General features: G+C 34.6%; 1 protein-coding gene across 1 annotated transcript in view; it reads right to left on the bottom strand.

Annotated features, from left to right (window-relative positions):
• Positions 1 to 14,073, bottom strand: part of CUNH8orf34 (chromosome unknown C8orf34 homolog) — a 373,414-nt gene that overhangs the window by 70,852 nt on the left and 288,489 nt on the right. Inside the window, 2 exon segments of the mRNA XM_032421931.1 lie at positions 6,348 to 6,424; positions 13,389 to 13,474. Of these exon segments, the coding sequence (XP_032277822.1) occupies positions 6,348 to 6,424; positions 13,389 to 13,474 (163 nt within the window).

Here is a 14,073-nt window from a genome sequence, read left to right as displayed (position 1 = left end):
CTGCACTACACAAATTTAACCTATATTTTTTTTTTCCTCTTCAGTCTATTTATATACCAATCAAATGAAATTTTCAGTAGCTGGCAATCATTTTAATATCGAATTAGCAATAATGTCAAAATACTGAAAATGTCAAAATGCATCTTCTCTTTTGCCCACCATATTTATAAGAATGAGTGGCCTCATGATGAGCTGGGATCCCAGGACATTAATAGCATGCTGTCAGACATCTTCTTGGGTATTATTTGTTTAGAAATCAACTTGTTCTACATCGATGGATATTAGGCCACTCTTCCTTCCAATTATCTTAAGAATAAAATGAAGAATTTAACTGACCTTATTTCTTAATTTTACTAACGGAAAAACAGTGAAATTATGTAAAGAGACTGATTAATGACAAAAGTTACAGTCAATATTTTAACATTTATCATATCATACTTTATCCTCTTAGGCCATTTTTTTCTGATGCAAATGTGCCATTTAGAAGTTACATTTTAAAAATTCATAGAAGTTTTAAAAATAATATTTGCATAGATTTGGGCAAATATTTCCATCCTCAATGTGTTAGAAATCAACAGACCTGAAATGTCAAAAGGAAAAATCCCACAAATTCCAAAACTTGGTCATATAAATTTCCTACTATAGTACTTAATTTTAAGCAGTTTTATTAGTGTCCTAGATCCGTGAGTGATAAAAGCCAAGCAAAATTCCACAGGCTAGAAGGAAAAAGAAATGTTAAAAACCTTTAGGGTTCAGCAAAATGTGTACTAATTGCTGTTCATTGCTTCCATTGACCAGCTTTTTAAATCAATTCTCATAGAATTATAAACCTTCCAAAATATGTGTAACAATATTTATTTATTATGAAATTATACTTGGGTATGAAAAAGAATTTGTTTTATTGGAAAGATGTAAGACGTCAAGTTGAAAGAACAATGAAAAGACAAAAATTTCCTGAGGGGAGGGTTGTGTGTAGGGTGGAATAATATTAGTAAGAAACAAGATAGAAAGTAAGGGTATCAAAATTCATAAAGAAATAGTCTAAAGGTCCACTAAATATCCTTACCTGTAGTTTTTACTGGAAAGCTATGGTTACAATTCTTTTTATGCTTGTTGTTAAATTTACGTGATAATTTTGTAATTTTATATCTTTTAAATGTGTATGTCTTTTTTGGCATGCCTTATAAGAGAAGAAATAAAGATCTGGGAAGGAAGAAATGGGATAAAAGGAATGAATCTCCAAGGGGACACATGCTATTTGGCTTGAAAATAGTGTGTAGGTTTGTAGAGGGGAAAAATAAAAGGCATTTGTGCAACCTATAAATTGTGAAAAATCATAGGATTTCAGCAGATTCCAAAATTTCCCTTAAATCTCAGCAATCAGTGCTCCCTTTGTGTAGCAGAATTCTTTTTTTAACATAATTCCCAAAAGCACCCAGGACTGGTTAAAAGAAGATTCCACAGTACTAATTAACGATCAGACCAGAAATAGAAATATAGGTGGAACTCTTTGCTGACCTACGTACTTTATTAGCTGAATAAAATTTTTTTAAGTTAACAAAGACTAATTCACCTAATTTTTTCCAGTAAAAAGAAATTCATTTAGGAACAATGTCCTTCCTATCAACACTCTTTTCTGAATTTGTACATCAGTTGCATGTGTTACTGGAAGTACGCATGTAAATGTTTCTTTAACTTTATGTCTCTTCCAATTAGAGTTGTTATCAAAAGAGAATCATATTTATATCTAACCCAAATTTACTCTTTTTTAACTTCATATTCATGGAATATTGGAAAAATGTGGTATGTGTGGGATATTTCAACTTCAGACGATCAAGTATCTACCTTACTACTTGTGAGTGAAGTAAGAAAGAATCAGTGAAGAAGAGAGAGACAGAGAGGCCATCCACTTGTCCCTGTATCACTAAACAAAACTTTTTATTTACTAATCAACAAAGCACAATATTATGCAAGCTTAAAAGTAATCAAAGTTTACCTTTAATCCCGAAAATTCCAGAATCCCGAGTTTCACTTTTGAATTGTTTGTCAGGGGAATTTTTTCCAAGATGTGTTGTTCTTTTCCTTTTCCCTTTCCTTCCCCCTAATTTTAAGATCCCCTTTCTTAGTCATGCTGCACTGGTTTCTCAGACTCCTTCAGTAATTAAGGACCCAAGAAAGACTAGTCTTTTATGTTCCAAACTTACTGATCCTTTCCTCTCATAAAAAATTACCTGTCATAGATGAATGGATAAAGAAGATGTGGTACACACACACACACACACACACTAGAATATTATTCAGCCATCAAAAAAATGAAATCTTACCATTTGCAATGACATGGATGGAACTAGAGGGTATTATACTAAGCGAAGTAAGTCAATCAGAGAAAGACAATTATCATATGATCTCACTTATATGTGAAATTTAAGAAACAAAGCAGAGGATCATAGGGGAAGGGAGGAAAAAATAAAAGACAAACCAGTGAGGGAGACAAACCACAAGAGACTCTTTTTTTTTTTTTTTTTAAGATTTTATTTATTTATTTGACAGAGACAGAGATAGCGAGAGCAGGAACACAAGCAGCAGGAGTGGGAGAGAGAGAAGCAGGCTTCCCCCCGAGGAGGGAGCCCGATGTGGGACTCGATCCCAGGACCCTGGGATCATGACCTGAGCCGAATGCAGACACTTAACAACTGAGCCACCCAGGCACCTGCCACAAGAGATTCTTAACTCTAGGAAACAAACTGAGGGTCGCCCGGAGGGGAGGGAGGTGGGGGGACGGGGTAACTGGGTGATGGGCATTAAGGAGGGCACATGGTGCAATGAGCACTGGATGTTATATGCAACTCATGAATCACTGAACTCTACCTCTGAAACTAATAATACACTATATGTTAATTAATTAATTTAAATAAAATAATTTTTAAAAATTATCTGTCATGATCAGTACCTCAAACTTCTACTTTTTCACTATCTACTTAATCTAATGAATAATTCTACCTTTAATATTGGCTACTGATAATGGCCTAATTTTTATCTTTTCTATATTACATATGCTATTTAATAGTGGCCTTACTACCTTAGTAATTGTAGGGACCCCGACAAGTTCTGGGAGAGTGTGGGGCACTGCGAAATACAAGTTTTAGTTCTGCCCTGTCTATGTGACATGGACAAATCACCAGATCTTTTGGAAGCTCAGTATGCTCACCTAAACTTTAGAGTACTACTGATTTCACCCAAGGGTAGTCAAGCCTATATGCATAAGGACTTGCAAAATTCTGAGACAATTGATATTAAGTATGTAAAAATGCTTAACAATTAAAAAGTGCTGTAGAAATGTGTGATATCATTATTATTATTACTACTCTCATTCTAGTTAATTTAACATAACTTTTCAAAGGGATAAAACTTTTCAGAAGGAAAATGTATTAAAAGCACACTTTCAATAACTCCTGAAAACTTTAGGAAAACCTTCCCTATTGGAGTCCTTTTTAAAATTTTTCTTCTACTTTAAGAAATGATGACTAGTTACATAAAATGCCATGGGAATCTGCTTATGATGGGCTGATTGGTACTGACTAATGAATAAAATAGATTTACAAAGGAAAAAGAAAAAAGTAAGATGTTGAACGTTAAATGTCTTTCTTAGTTATCTTTTCATCTTCCCATTATGCTCATATATGTGTTTCATACCTTCAAAACAAAATAGAATTGTGAAGATTAAGAAAGCTATAGAAATTGTGATATTAAAAAAATCATTAATATTAAATCTTTATGGATCATTGATCTAAACAAAAGTTGTGTACTATATTTATGAACTATATATATAATGAACTATATATAATGAACTAAAGTTCATTAATCAGTATCTGCTGCTTGGCATTTTCTTCCTAAGATTTTCTTTTTGTTGGTTCATTTCTAATAAATAGATGTCTCTAACAAGTCTACCTTTAATCTTCATAACATGTACATATGCTAAGAAACATTCCAGAATGCAGAAGGAGGTGGTGGAGGAAAGGGAAGTTTCAAAAAAATGCCTTGTTTATTTGGGGGAGGATAAAAATGTAAATCTAAATGTTCCCTTTACCTCCTTCAAATATTCACAAAATATCCACAAAATATTTTAAACATGGGTTAAGCCACTGGGGAAAACAGTTTTCAAGAGTCTGTTACCTACTTATTAATATCCAATACCCAATAAGGAAAGTTAGCAAATAAGACAGCATGTGTTGAAACTGCTCTAGATGGATTTCAACATTTGTGGCATGTTTATATTTTTACAGGATGTGACTCAAAATTTGCTTTGAAGTATTTTGCATTTCTCACGGTAATAAAGAAAAAAGTTCAGGTTTCTTCCAATTCTCCATTAATATTTAGATAAAGCCACAATTTTCTCTTTGATTAACCAAAAATACAATCCTAAAAAATATTATTTAGGGGATTTGCATCTAAAATATTATCTGACTTTTTTTTTTTTTTTTTTTTTTTAACCCATGTTTTCTTCATAATAAAAGCAGCTGTTGTTTAGAAATTATGTTCAGGGTCCTGATATTAATTTATTTATCCATGTATTGTTTATATTCTGCATGCTTCCAAAAAGAATTAAATAGTTATTTTGACATTAAATAGAATTGTAGAATTTTTAAGAACCCAAAATCTAATGATGGTAAGTGAAAACAAGTAAAATTGGCTTAGAACAAATTTTTGCGTTAGGAAAGCACTATGTAAACACTGAGAAAAGTAAGTAAAAATCTTTCACAGCTTGAAATCACTGAGAAGTTTTCTTCCCCTTTTTGGGTTATTAGGTATTATTAAGCAAGGAAAATACTATGGACAGGATCTATCTTGATTTTAGAAAGTGATTAGGAAAAGAATCTAGTAGGATTCTTTTATGTATGAGGGAGATACAGGGATTTTGGTGAAATTCACAGAGGAATAAAAAAAGGTTTGCAAAAAGTAATGAATGAGACATTCTCACAACCTGAATGATGACATGCTTTTATCATCATGAGATTATCAAAACATACTGAATTTTATAAATGTCAGAAAGTTCCTTTAAAAAAGCTAGTAAAATCCCAGATTATAATCCAAAGATAATTTATATTTGATCAAGTGCATACCCCATGATACTCTCTGATGTGCGAACATTATCCAGAACCCTGGGCTTGGTTGTGGCAGAACCCACACTTTACAGGGACTTGGCAAACAAGAATATGCTCACAGAAAGTATCAGAGGTACTGAAGTCTTTGAAAACTACACAATGTAAGAATTTGTTGAAAGAACAAATTGTGTTTGGGCTGAAAAAGAGTCTCAGATGAGAGATGCTAACAGCTTTTAATACCTGAAGATGACTTAAGAGGAAGGAGAGAGGCCTCAGAAGAAACAAATCCTAATACTTGGATCTCAGACTTTTGCCTCCAGAACTGGGAGAAATAAATTTCTGTTGTGTAAGCCACCCAGTCTGTGGTGCTTTGTTATAGCAGCCCAAGCAAGCTAATACAGAGACTATTGTTGTATATAAACCCAGTTTAAATATTAAATTTAAGGTGATGCAAGACTGCGTAGTCATTTTTATAGCAACTCAAAATCTTTTATAAACTTTACACTTAGAATTCACAGGTAGATTTTATTTTTTCTGTTTATTCTTTTAACATTAAATTTCATCGAAAATCTTAAACCTAATGGGTTTTTTTCTCAATCTACTCTATTGAAGAGAACTAGTTTAACAAAAAGAGCGCAAGGACTTCACAACCAATTAACAGCAAGCTTAAGTTATATGTAAACTTTCAGGATATGCAAAACATTTAATTTTTATCAAGATGTGTATAGTTAATGAAGTTTAGGATGGCAGCTCATAATCTTTTAGGATATTCATGTGCACAAGCCAGCAGTTAATAATAGCAGAACATAGCTTTTTCTAACTCATTCAAATCATCTGCCCCCGGGGCGCCTGGGTGGCTCAGTCGGTTGAGCATCTGCCTTCAGCTCAGGTCATGATCCCAGGGTCCTGGGATCGAGTCCAGCATCGGGCTCCCTGCTCATCGGGGAGTCTGCTCCTCCCTCTGCCCCTCCCCCTGCTTGTGCTCTCTCTCTCTCTCTGGGTCTGAAATAAATAAAATCTTTAAAAAAAAGTCTTCTGCCCCAATTGCTGAATGAGCTTAGTCCCGCTTTGCTGTATACCTGTAATCAAGCACTCAGCATGATGGTGTAAGGATATACTGAATGCACATTTGAAAATATTTTTTAATTTAAAGAATATTATTTCCTATTCCTTTTAGAATTTCCTATTGGTAATATACATTAGTTTTAGGAATTAAGAAAAAAGTAAGTAAATGAATGTACTTACAGGTCCTGTTAATTTAGATGCTTTCTCAAATTCTTCACCCTCTTCCATTAGTGCTTCTTCAGTCCCGGGTAAAGAATCTATTTTTACAAAAAGAATGAATAAATTGTTGTCACATATTGCTTACTAACTCTGTGATATGTAAACCTATTATGAGAAGGATATGAAAGTGACCAAACTGGTTCTTGAAAAATCATAGTGTTTGTGAGTTAAAATAAACGGTAGAATGCTGTTTATTTAATTTAAAGACAACATATGAAAAATGTTAAGTATTTCTAATTGAGAAGGACTCGATGAAATAAAAAATGTGCGACAGCTGCGGTTACATTTGTCAGAGCAAGCCTGTTTTTGGCATGATTTAGCTAACTGTTGGAACTTTTATTAACGTCCATTTTCTGGCTTGTAATTTTATATTTGTTTTATTTCTCCACTGTCTCCTTTTCTTTCTTTCTTTTTGTTTTTTTTTGGCTACACAATTTAAGCACCAATTTGTGTTCTCTCTATTAAATGGAATGGCAAATTCTGAAAAGTTTAGAGAAAGGTGTATCCCATGAAATGGTAGTGGGTTTTCCATTTTAAGTATCAAGTGAGACGTCCTGATTACCTAGCTTGACTAGATTTGAGGAGTGGGTGAGTATTGACTTTCTAATATGTGAATAAAATGATGGCAACCCTTTCCTTATATCTACTGAGTTACATTAATTACAACAACAAGGATTTCTAAGGGTTATAAATAATTCTGCAGTAAGGATAGATATATGGAACATCAGAAAAAGTCTGTTTTAATAACCTTCTATTCGAATTCCAAAAATCAGTTAAGAGTAAAGTATTTTAAACCACTGGAAACTTTTAAAATTGATTTCTTTTATTTATTAATATTTGAAAGAGCCATATGAATCCCTCAAGAAGACCTTCCTTCAGATTCACATACATATGGAGGTAGATTTTTTCCACTGCGTAAAATGTGCACTCTGGGAAGAAAATAAAAGCATTAAATCCTTCAAAAGCTTAATGGTCACCTAAGACCAGAGAGACAGTGGAAAGCTTAGCGCAAATCCATAATCATAGCTTTTGAACCGTGGAGCTCTGTCTCTAATAATTCAGAGTTTTACATTCAAAGGAAAAATTACTAAATCCCAGGGCACACTGTTTATCTAGATGTAAATGTAGATTTTTTTTAGAACACAGAATTCTTTCCAACATAAAACTAACTTTGGAAGAACAACATACTTTCTTGAGCCATAGATAAATTTTAAAATGTTACCTACCACCCTTCCAAACAAAACAATGACATCCAAAAGAAGCAAATTTTTGTTGATAAAATCAGGATAGATGATGAGAATTACACAAGTTCAAAAATATTAATCCATTTATGAAGAATACTTGAACCCCTACCTACTAACACCCAGTTGTAAGGGTGACAATACATTGATTCTTTAAATTAGAATGTATAAATTAGCATAATTTAAGTCCTGCAAGGCTGAATTATATTCTATATAACTGTGAGCAAATATTAGTGTAATTTTAGTATTCACTCACTATTTTTTGTTTCACTTATGTATTAAAATTAAGTAGAATATTGACTTAATAAATAATATTAAAATGTTCTATTCTACATTACAAAGCAAATTACATATACAGAAGAAGAAAACCAACCCTGTTGTAGATTTGTTGATTTTTTAAGTTAGAAATACTCACTATTCTCAAGTTTTTCTCAGTGAGTTAATGATTTTATTTATTTTTAAAGATTTTATTTACTTATTTGAGAGAGACAGAAAGAGCACAAGCAGGAAGAGAGGCAGAGGCAGAAGGAGAGGGTCAAGCAGACTCCCTGATGATTGGGGAGCCCCATGAGGGGCTCGATGCCAGGACCTGAGCTGGTCAGATGCTTGCTTAACCAACTGAGCCAATCAGGCACCCCCAGTTAATGATTTTAAAAAGTACTGTTATTCTGTTTGATTTTTCTTTTTAATAGATTTTATTTATTTATTTGAGAGAGAGAGCATGAGCAGTGGGAGGGGCAGAGGGAGAGGGAGAGGGAGAAACAGACAGCAGACACTCCCCGCTGAGCACTGAGCTGACTCTGGGTGTGGGGGGGGCTCAATCCCAGGACCCTATCCCAAGAACCAGAGATCACGACCTGAGCTGAAGTCAGATGCTTAAATGACTGAGCCACCCAGGCACTCCTGTCATTCTGTTTGATTTTTAATGCATGTATGTACTAATCAATTCATTCATCCATTTATTTGTGTATTTGTATAATCATTTAATTCAATTGTATGCCAGGCATTCAACTTGATGCTTTCAAAACAAGTTGAGCAAAATAATTTTCTATGACTCTTTCTCTCTTGGAATATACTTGAACACCTTTACAATATTAATTTTTTAAGAAAAATGAACATTTATAAAGGGAAGGTAGTGGTAACTTTTTATGGTTTTACATTCTGTTCTGTTCTTGTCTTGGTTGAATTCTTCCTGGCTATTGGTGCCATATCCAGTGAGATCTACAATATAGTGAGGTCCATTCAACTTAGTGTAGAAGGACAATGGTGAAGTGCTGCCAGAATATTGGCAAATTTACATATCCATATTAAAAGTTGTTAAATTGAAAGAACCCTTCTAAATAGTCCAAATCTAGTGCCAGAATATCAATCTAATATACCAGTAGGGACAATAGACATCATGAAAATAACATCTTCGTGTTTAATGCTTGGAGGAGTACATTCCATTTTTTAAGTGTTCTGAGTGCATTGCTTATTAGCAATAATTGGTGGGTGCATATGTGTAAGCTATTTTACTCTATTCCAGAACAATTTCTTTATAACAGTATACTTACTTACTGTACTTAAAAAGTATAAATGATTTTCAAAATTCAAGCAATGAACTCTTTGAGCTTTTTTCAATCACATGGAGGTGGAAATGAGTATCTAAATTTCTCAAATATTAGAATTTATCTTGTCTTTTCATTTTAGAGAAGAAGAAACCAAAACACAGAAAGACAAAGTGATTTTGTCAAAATCTAACAGTATCTGGCAGCACTGGGCTGAGAAACTGAGCCAATGTGGTTGACTGGGCACACAGGTAGGAACCTAGAAATCTGTAGGGTTTATCACAATGTTTAGCTATATCCAACTTCTTTCTCTCATTAGTTTTACCTTTGCTGTTTATGTCACAACAGTTTTTTTTGCAGAAAGTTACACCTATTCATAGAAATATGTATGTTTATTTAGCCAAACTCAATGTGGATGCATAGTTGACATAAAATTCACATCCGCACATTCGGATAATGCCAAAAAATATTTAATTACTGAATCTAGTGATCTAACTTAAGTGGAAAAGAGTGTATTGAATCAGAAACATATTTTGTAATTTGCTGATTCGGTTTACTAAAATTTGAAAGTAAAGAATTCAGGATATAAGCAGTTCAAGAAAGGAGCTTAATGAATATCCCCCCCCCCCCATGGATGCAATGAAGTATAATCAACCACATATTAGTGATGATGCATTGTTAAAATTTTCCAAAAAATTTAAATCCCTACAATACTGTTATTATGCAAATGTGATTGCTGAAGGATATATATCTCCTTGGTGGATTAGTGGATTCCAGTGGTTTTGACAAAATTAAAAAATAATAATGGGCCAGTAATTAAATAATGTCTGCTTTTTGTCTAGTTTTATACCAGGCATGATGGGGAACACAAGAAAGCCTCAAGAAGCATATAATCCAATGGAGCAAGAACAACACACAAGAAGTAATTCAAAAACTATTAGGGAAAAAGGAAAAAGAAAACTGGTGCAGGTTGGACACCAGGGAGACTTGACATGATCTTAGAGCATAGAATCTGAATGGGCAGAGGGGAGGAGAAAGAATTCACTATGAATCAAGGAAGAATGGCTTAAGTAAAGGTACACATGCAAGACTATCAATGAAGAGAAGCCAGGTTGACTCCAAACCTAGAATGTCAAGGAATGGCCAACCTGGGTTCTCTGTGTCGCTAGTGCCACATGGTTCAACTGTCATTGTCAATGTTAAAGGTCTACCATGGGAGTGTATCATCTCATTAGTACTACAAGAGATTTCAGTATAAAGAAACTATTATCATTTCTTGTCTTGTGCTACACTGGCATTGGCTTATGTTCCCACAACACATTGTTTTGTTTTGTTAAAATTTTATTTATTTAAGAGAGAGAGTCAGAGATAGCGACAGAAATAGCAAGAGGGAGCACAAGCTGGGAGGAGAGGGACAAGCAGACTCCCCACAGAGCAGGGATCCTGACATAGGGCTCGATCCCAGGACCCTGAGATCATGACCTGAGCAGAAGGCAGACGCTTAACCGACTAAGCCACCCAGGTGCCCCAACACTTTGTTTTTTAATGTTTAATGTTGTTAATATTTGACATGTAAAAAAGTATATATAGTTGACCCTTGAACAACACGAGTTTCAACTGCATGGGTCCTCTTACACATGGATTTCTTTCAATAAATACAGTGCAGTACTATAAATATATTTTCCTTATGATTTTCTTAATAACATTTTCTTTTCTCTAACTTACTTTATTGTTAGAATACAGTATATAGTACATATATAAAATATGTGTTAATCAACTATTTATATTATTGGTAAGGCTTCTGGACAACAGTAGGCTATTAGCAGTTAAGTTTGGTGAGTCAAAAATTATACTTGGATTTTCAACTGTGCGGGGGGTTGGCACCCCTAACTCCCACGTTGGTCAAGGGTCAACTGTATAAAATATATATATATATTTTATGTATATATACATATATGTACATATATGTACATATAGTAAAAATGTACATATATGTACATATGTGTATATATATAGTAAAAATATATATAGTATATTTAGTTACAAAGCACAATGGTAAACAGCCTCAAACCACCCCCTAAGAATTAGAACATTTCCAGTAACCTGCATATACCTGTGAGCACCTGCCTTATCCCATCTCCTTGCTTCCCCATCCACTGAGGATAACCACCATTTTGAGTCTATCATTCCCTTCTTTAAATATAATTTTATCATTTATGTATATTTTCCTAAAGAATATATTATTTAGATTTGCTAGTTTTGAGCTTTATAAAAATGGTGTTCTACGACTTGCTTTTGTTCAATCAGTATTATGCTTTTAAGATTCATTCAGTTGTGAGCTGTAACTGCTCATACAGATTGGGAGACCCACTGGCATTTTCAGATCAGTTGCTTTAAATCAGCCACAGTGGTAGTATTTACATCATGGAAAACATCAATCTCTACAAATCAGGGCTTTCTTTTTCAAAGAAAGAGTTGTTAACTTTTACCAGCACACCTCTGATTTCAACCATCTTATGTGTATTTGAAATGCAGTTTTCTATAATGGGACAATTCCACAGTGTATCCATTTTCCTGTCCACCAGCGTATCAACAAAGGTTGTTCACATTTCATGGTACCTGAGACTTGTTTCTCTAAGATATTTACCCAGATGTGGAGTTTCTGAGCTTTAAGTTATGTGACTATTCATGACTTTAAAACTGTTTCCAAAATTGTTTATGCCCCACCTAGGGTGTATGAATTTCCTTTCATCTCTGTCTTCACCAGCACTTTTGTTTGATTTCCTAATTAATACCGAACCAAAGCTTGTAAAATAACATCCCCCTAGGGTCTTAATTTGCTTTTCTTTGATTACTATAGTAGTTAAGCATTTTTTGTATGTTCTTTGGCCATTTGTGTTTCCTCTTCTGTGAAGTATCTGTTCATATCTCTTGCTTATTTTTCTATTGGCTTGTTGACCTTTATTAAATTGTATGTTGTTTATGTGTTCTAAATATTCATCTTTAATCAGTGACAAATATATTGCAAATGTATTTTGCTATTTTGTGGCTTATTGATTCACCTATTTCTGGCATCTTTTGATGAACAGGAGTTTTTAACACTCTAAACTTGAGTTAAATTTTTTTGTTATGTTTTCAGATTTTTTTTCACCTTCTTTAATATGTCCTTCTCTATCCAAATGTAAGGAAAATATTTTCCCATAGCTTCTTTTCTAATTATCCCAACTGGATGTACTGACCGCATCTAGCCAGAACACTGAATGATGAAGTGGTGATATATCTTAGACGCCATTGTCATGGCACTATACGTACTTTTTTATTTATGCAGGAAACATTTTGAAGTCCCCTGACATGAACTTAATGTGCTATGTGTCTTTTTTTAAAGATTTTATTTATTAGAGAGAGAGAAAGCATAAGCAGGGGAAGGAGAGCAAGGGGAAGAAGCAGACTCCCCACTGAGCAGGAAGCCCTACAGGGGGCTCGATCTTGGGACTCCAGGATCATGACCCAAGCCGAAGGCAGATGCTTAACCCACTGAGCCACCCAGGCGCCCCTTAATATGCTGTGTTAAGGAGTTTGAATTGTGTCCTATAGAAAATGGGATAAAAGAAGCAGCTTTACTTTTAGAAAGGTAATAAACTAAAAAGAGAGAAGATAGTACAAGGAGTCCCATTTACAGGCTTGTTCCAGGAGGCAGAGAAAAAGGACAAAAGCACAGAGGAGGTAGTGTCATGGAAAATGAAGAGGAGGCTGGTCTGCGGAGGAAAGTCACCGGCACGATTTGAGACCAATTTAATACAGGGCTGAGAAAGAGGGAGGAAAACCAAGTATGGTGCTGACATTTCTGCTGGGAAAGTCTGAAGGGATCTATAATGTGAAAATGGGAGTAGGCAATGTAAGTTACCAAAACAAGTTGGAAGTAGTGACAAAATTTGGGGGGGAGCCAACATATAATTGACCAGTTTGTACCTAAATCAGGCACAGACATGACGAGGCTGTTCGTCAGAATCCACACGTCTTGTTTGCTTTTCTCCTTTGCCCTTAACCTTGTGACATACACAGCCCGAGGGAGTGGTGGATGTATGACTGACCGTTACCATGATCTGGATGATCTGGAGCAGGGCAAGATGTTTGGTTTCACTTCTTTCTTTCTTTGTTTTTTAATCTTCAGGTGCCATTCAAATACAGTCAGTATTGTTGGATTTAAAACTTACCCAAAGAATCTGGGACTATTTCATCTGGAGAATGAAGTGCTTGTGAAGTCTCCTCCGTCCTTTCTGCCAGGTTGTCTCCTTGAAGCCTAAATAATTAAAAATGGTCATTGAAACCTCAAATAATGTTGAATTGTGAAATGTGAACCATATACTACTGGGGACATGACTATGAACCTTTCAACTTAAAATCAGGCATCCTTCCTCAAAGTAGAAATAAAAGTTTTCTAAAGCCTTTGTCATATAGTGTTTTTGTTTTTGTAGCCTTTAAGGACAAGTCTTTCATCATCTTTTTCCCTTATATACATGGGAAGATTAAGTGTAGGCAGAATCTGCTTTTCTTCTCAGCCTGACTGGAGGAAGTTTTATAAGCAAACATTTTCACTAAAACTACAATAGGGAAGTGAGTGGAAGAAAAGCAGGAGTCCAACACAGTGGGCTCGCTTTACTTCTGGATCCAGGGGATGAGAGGGTTTCCATGATTATACAGAGGTTTATCAAACACAGTTGTCCAAGTCAACCAAACTTGAGCTTAAAGGCCTGCAGGTCAAGGTAAGTCTCAACAATGGAAGTTAAGATTCCTAATCTGTGTGACTCCCCAGGGTTCTCATAGACACTGGGTCTTCAGGAAGGGAAGACATGGGTACTTTTAAGACAATATATTTCTGAACTTCTGTGTCCACCTTGC

The sequence above is a fragment of the Phoca vitulina genome, unplaced genomic scaffold, assembly GCF_004348235.1.
Source record: "Phoca vitulina isolate PV1807 unplaced genomic scaffold, GSC_HSeal_1.0 scaffold25, whole genome shotgun sequence".
Classification (NCBI taxonomy): Eukaryota; Metazoa; Chordata; class Mammalia; order Carnivora; family Phocidae; genus Phoca; species Phoca vitulina.
Note: the sequence above shows the minus strand (reverse complement) of the source record. Positions and strands in the feature narration are given on the sequence as shown.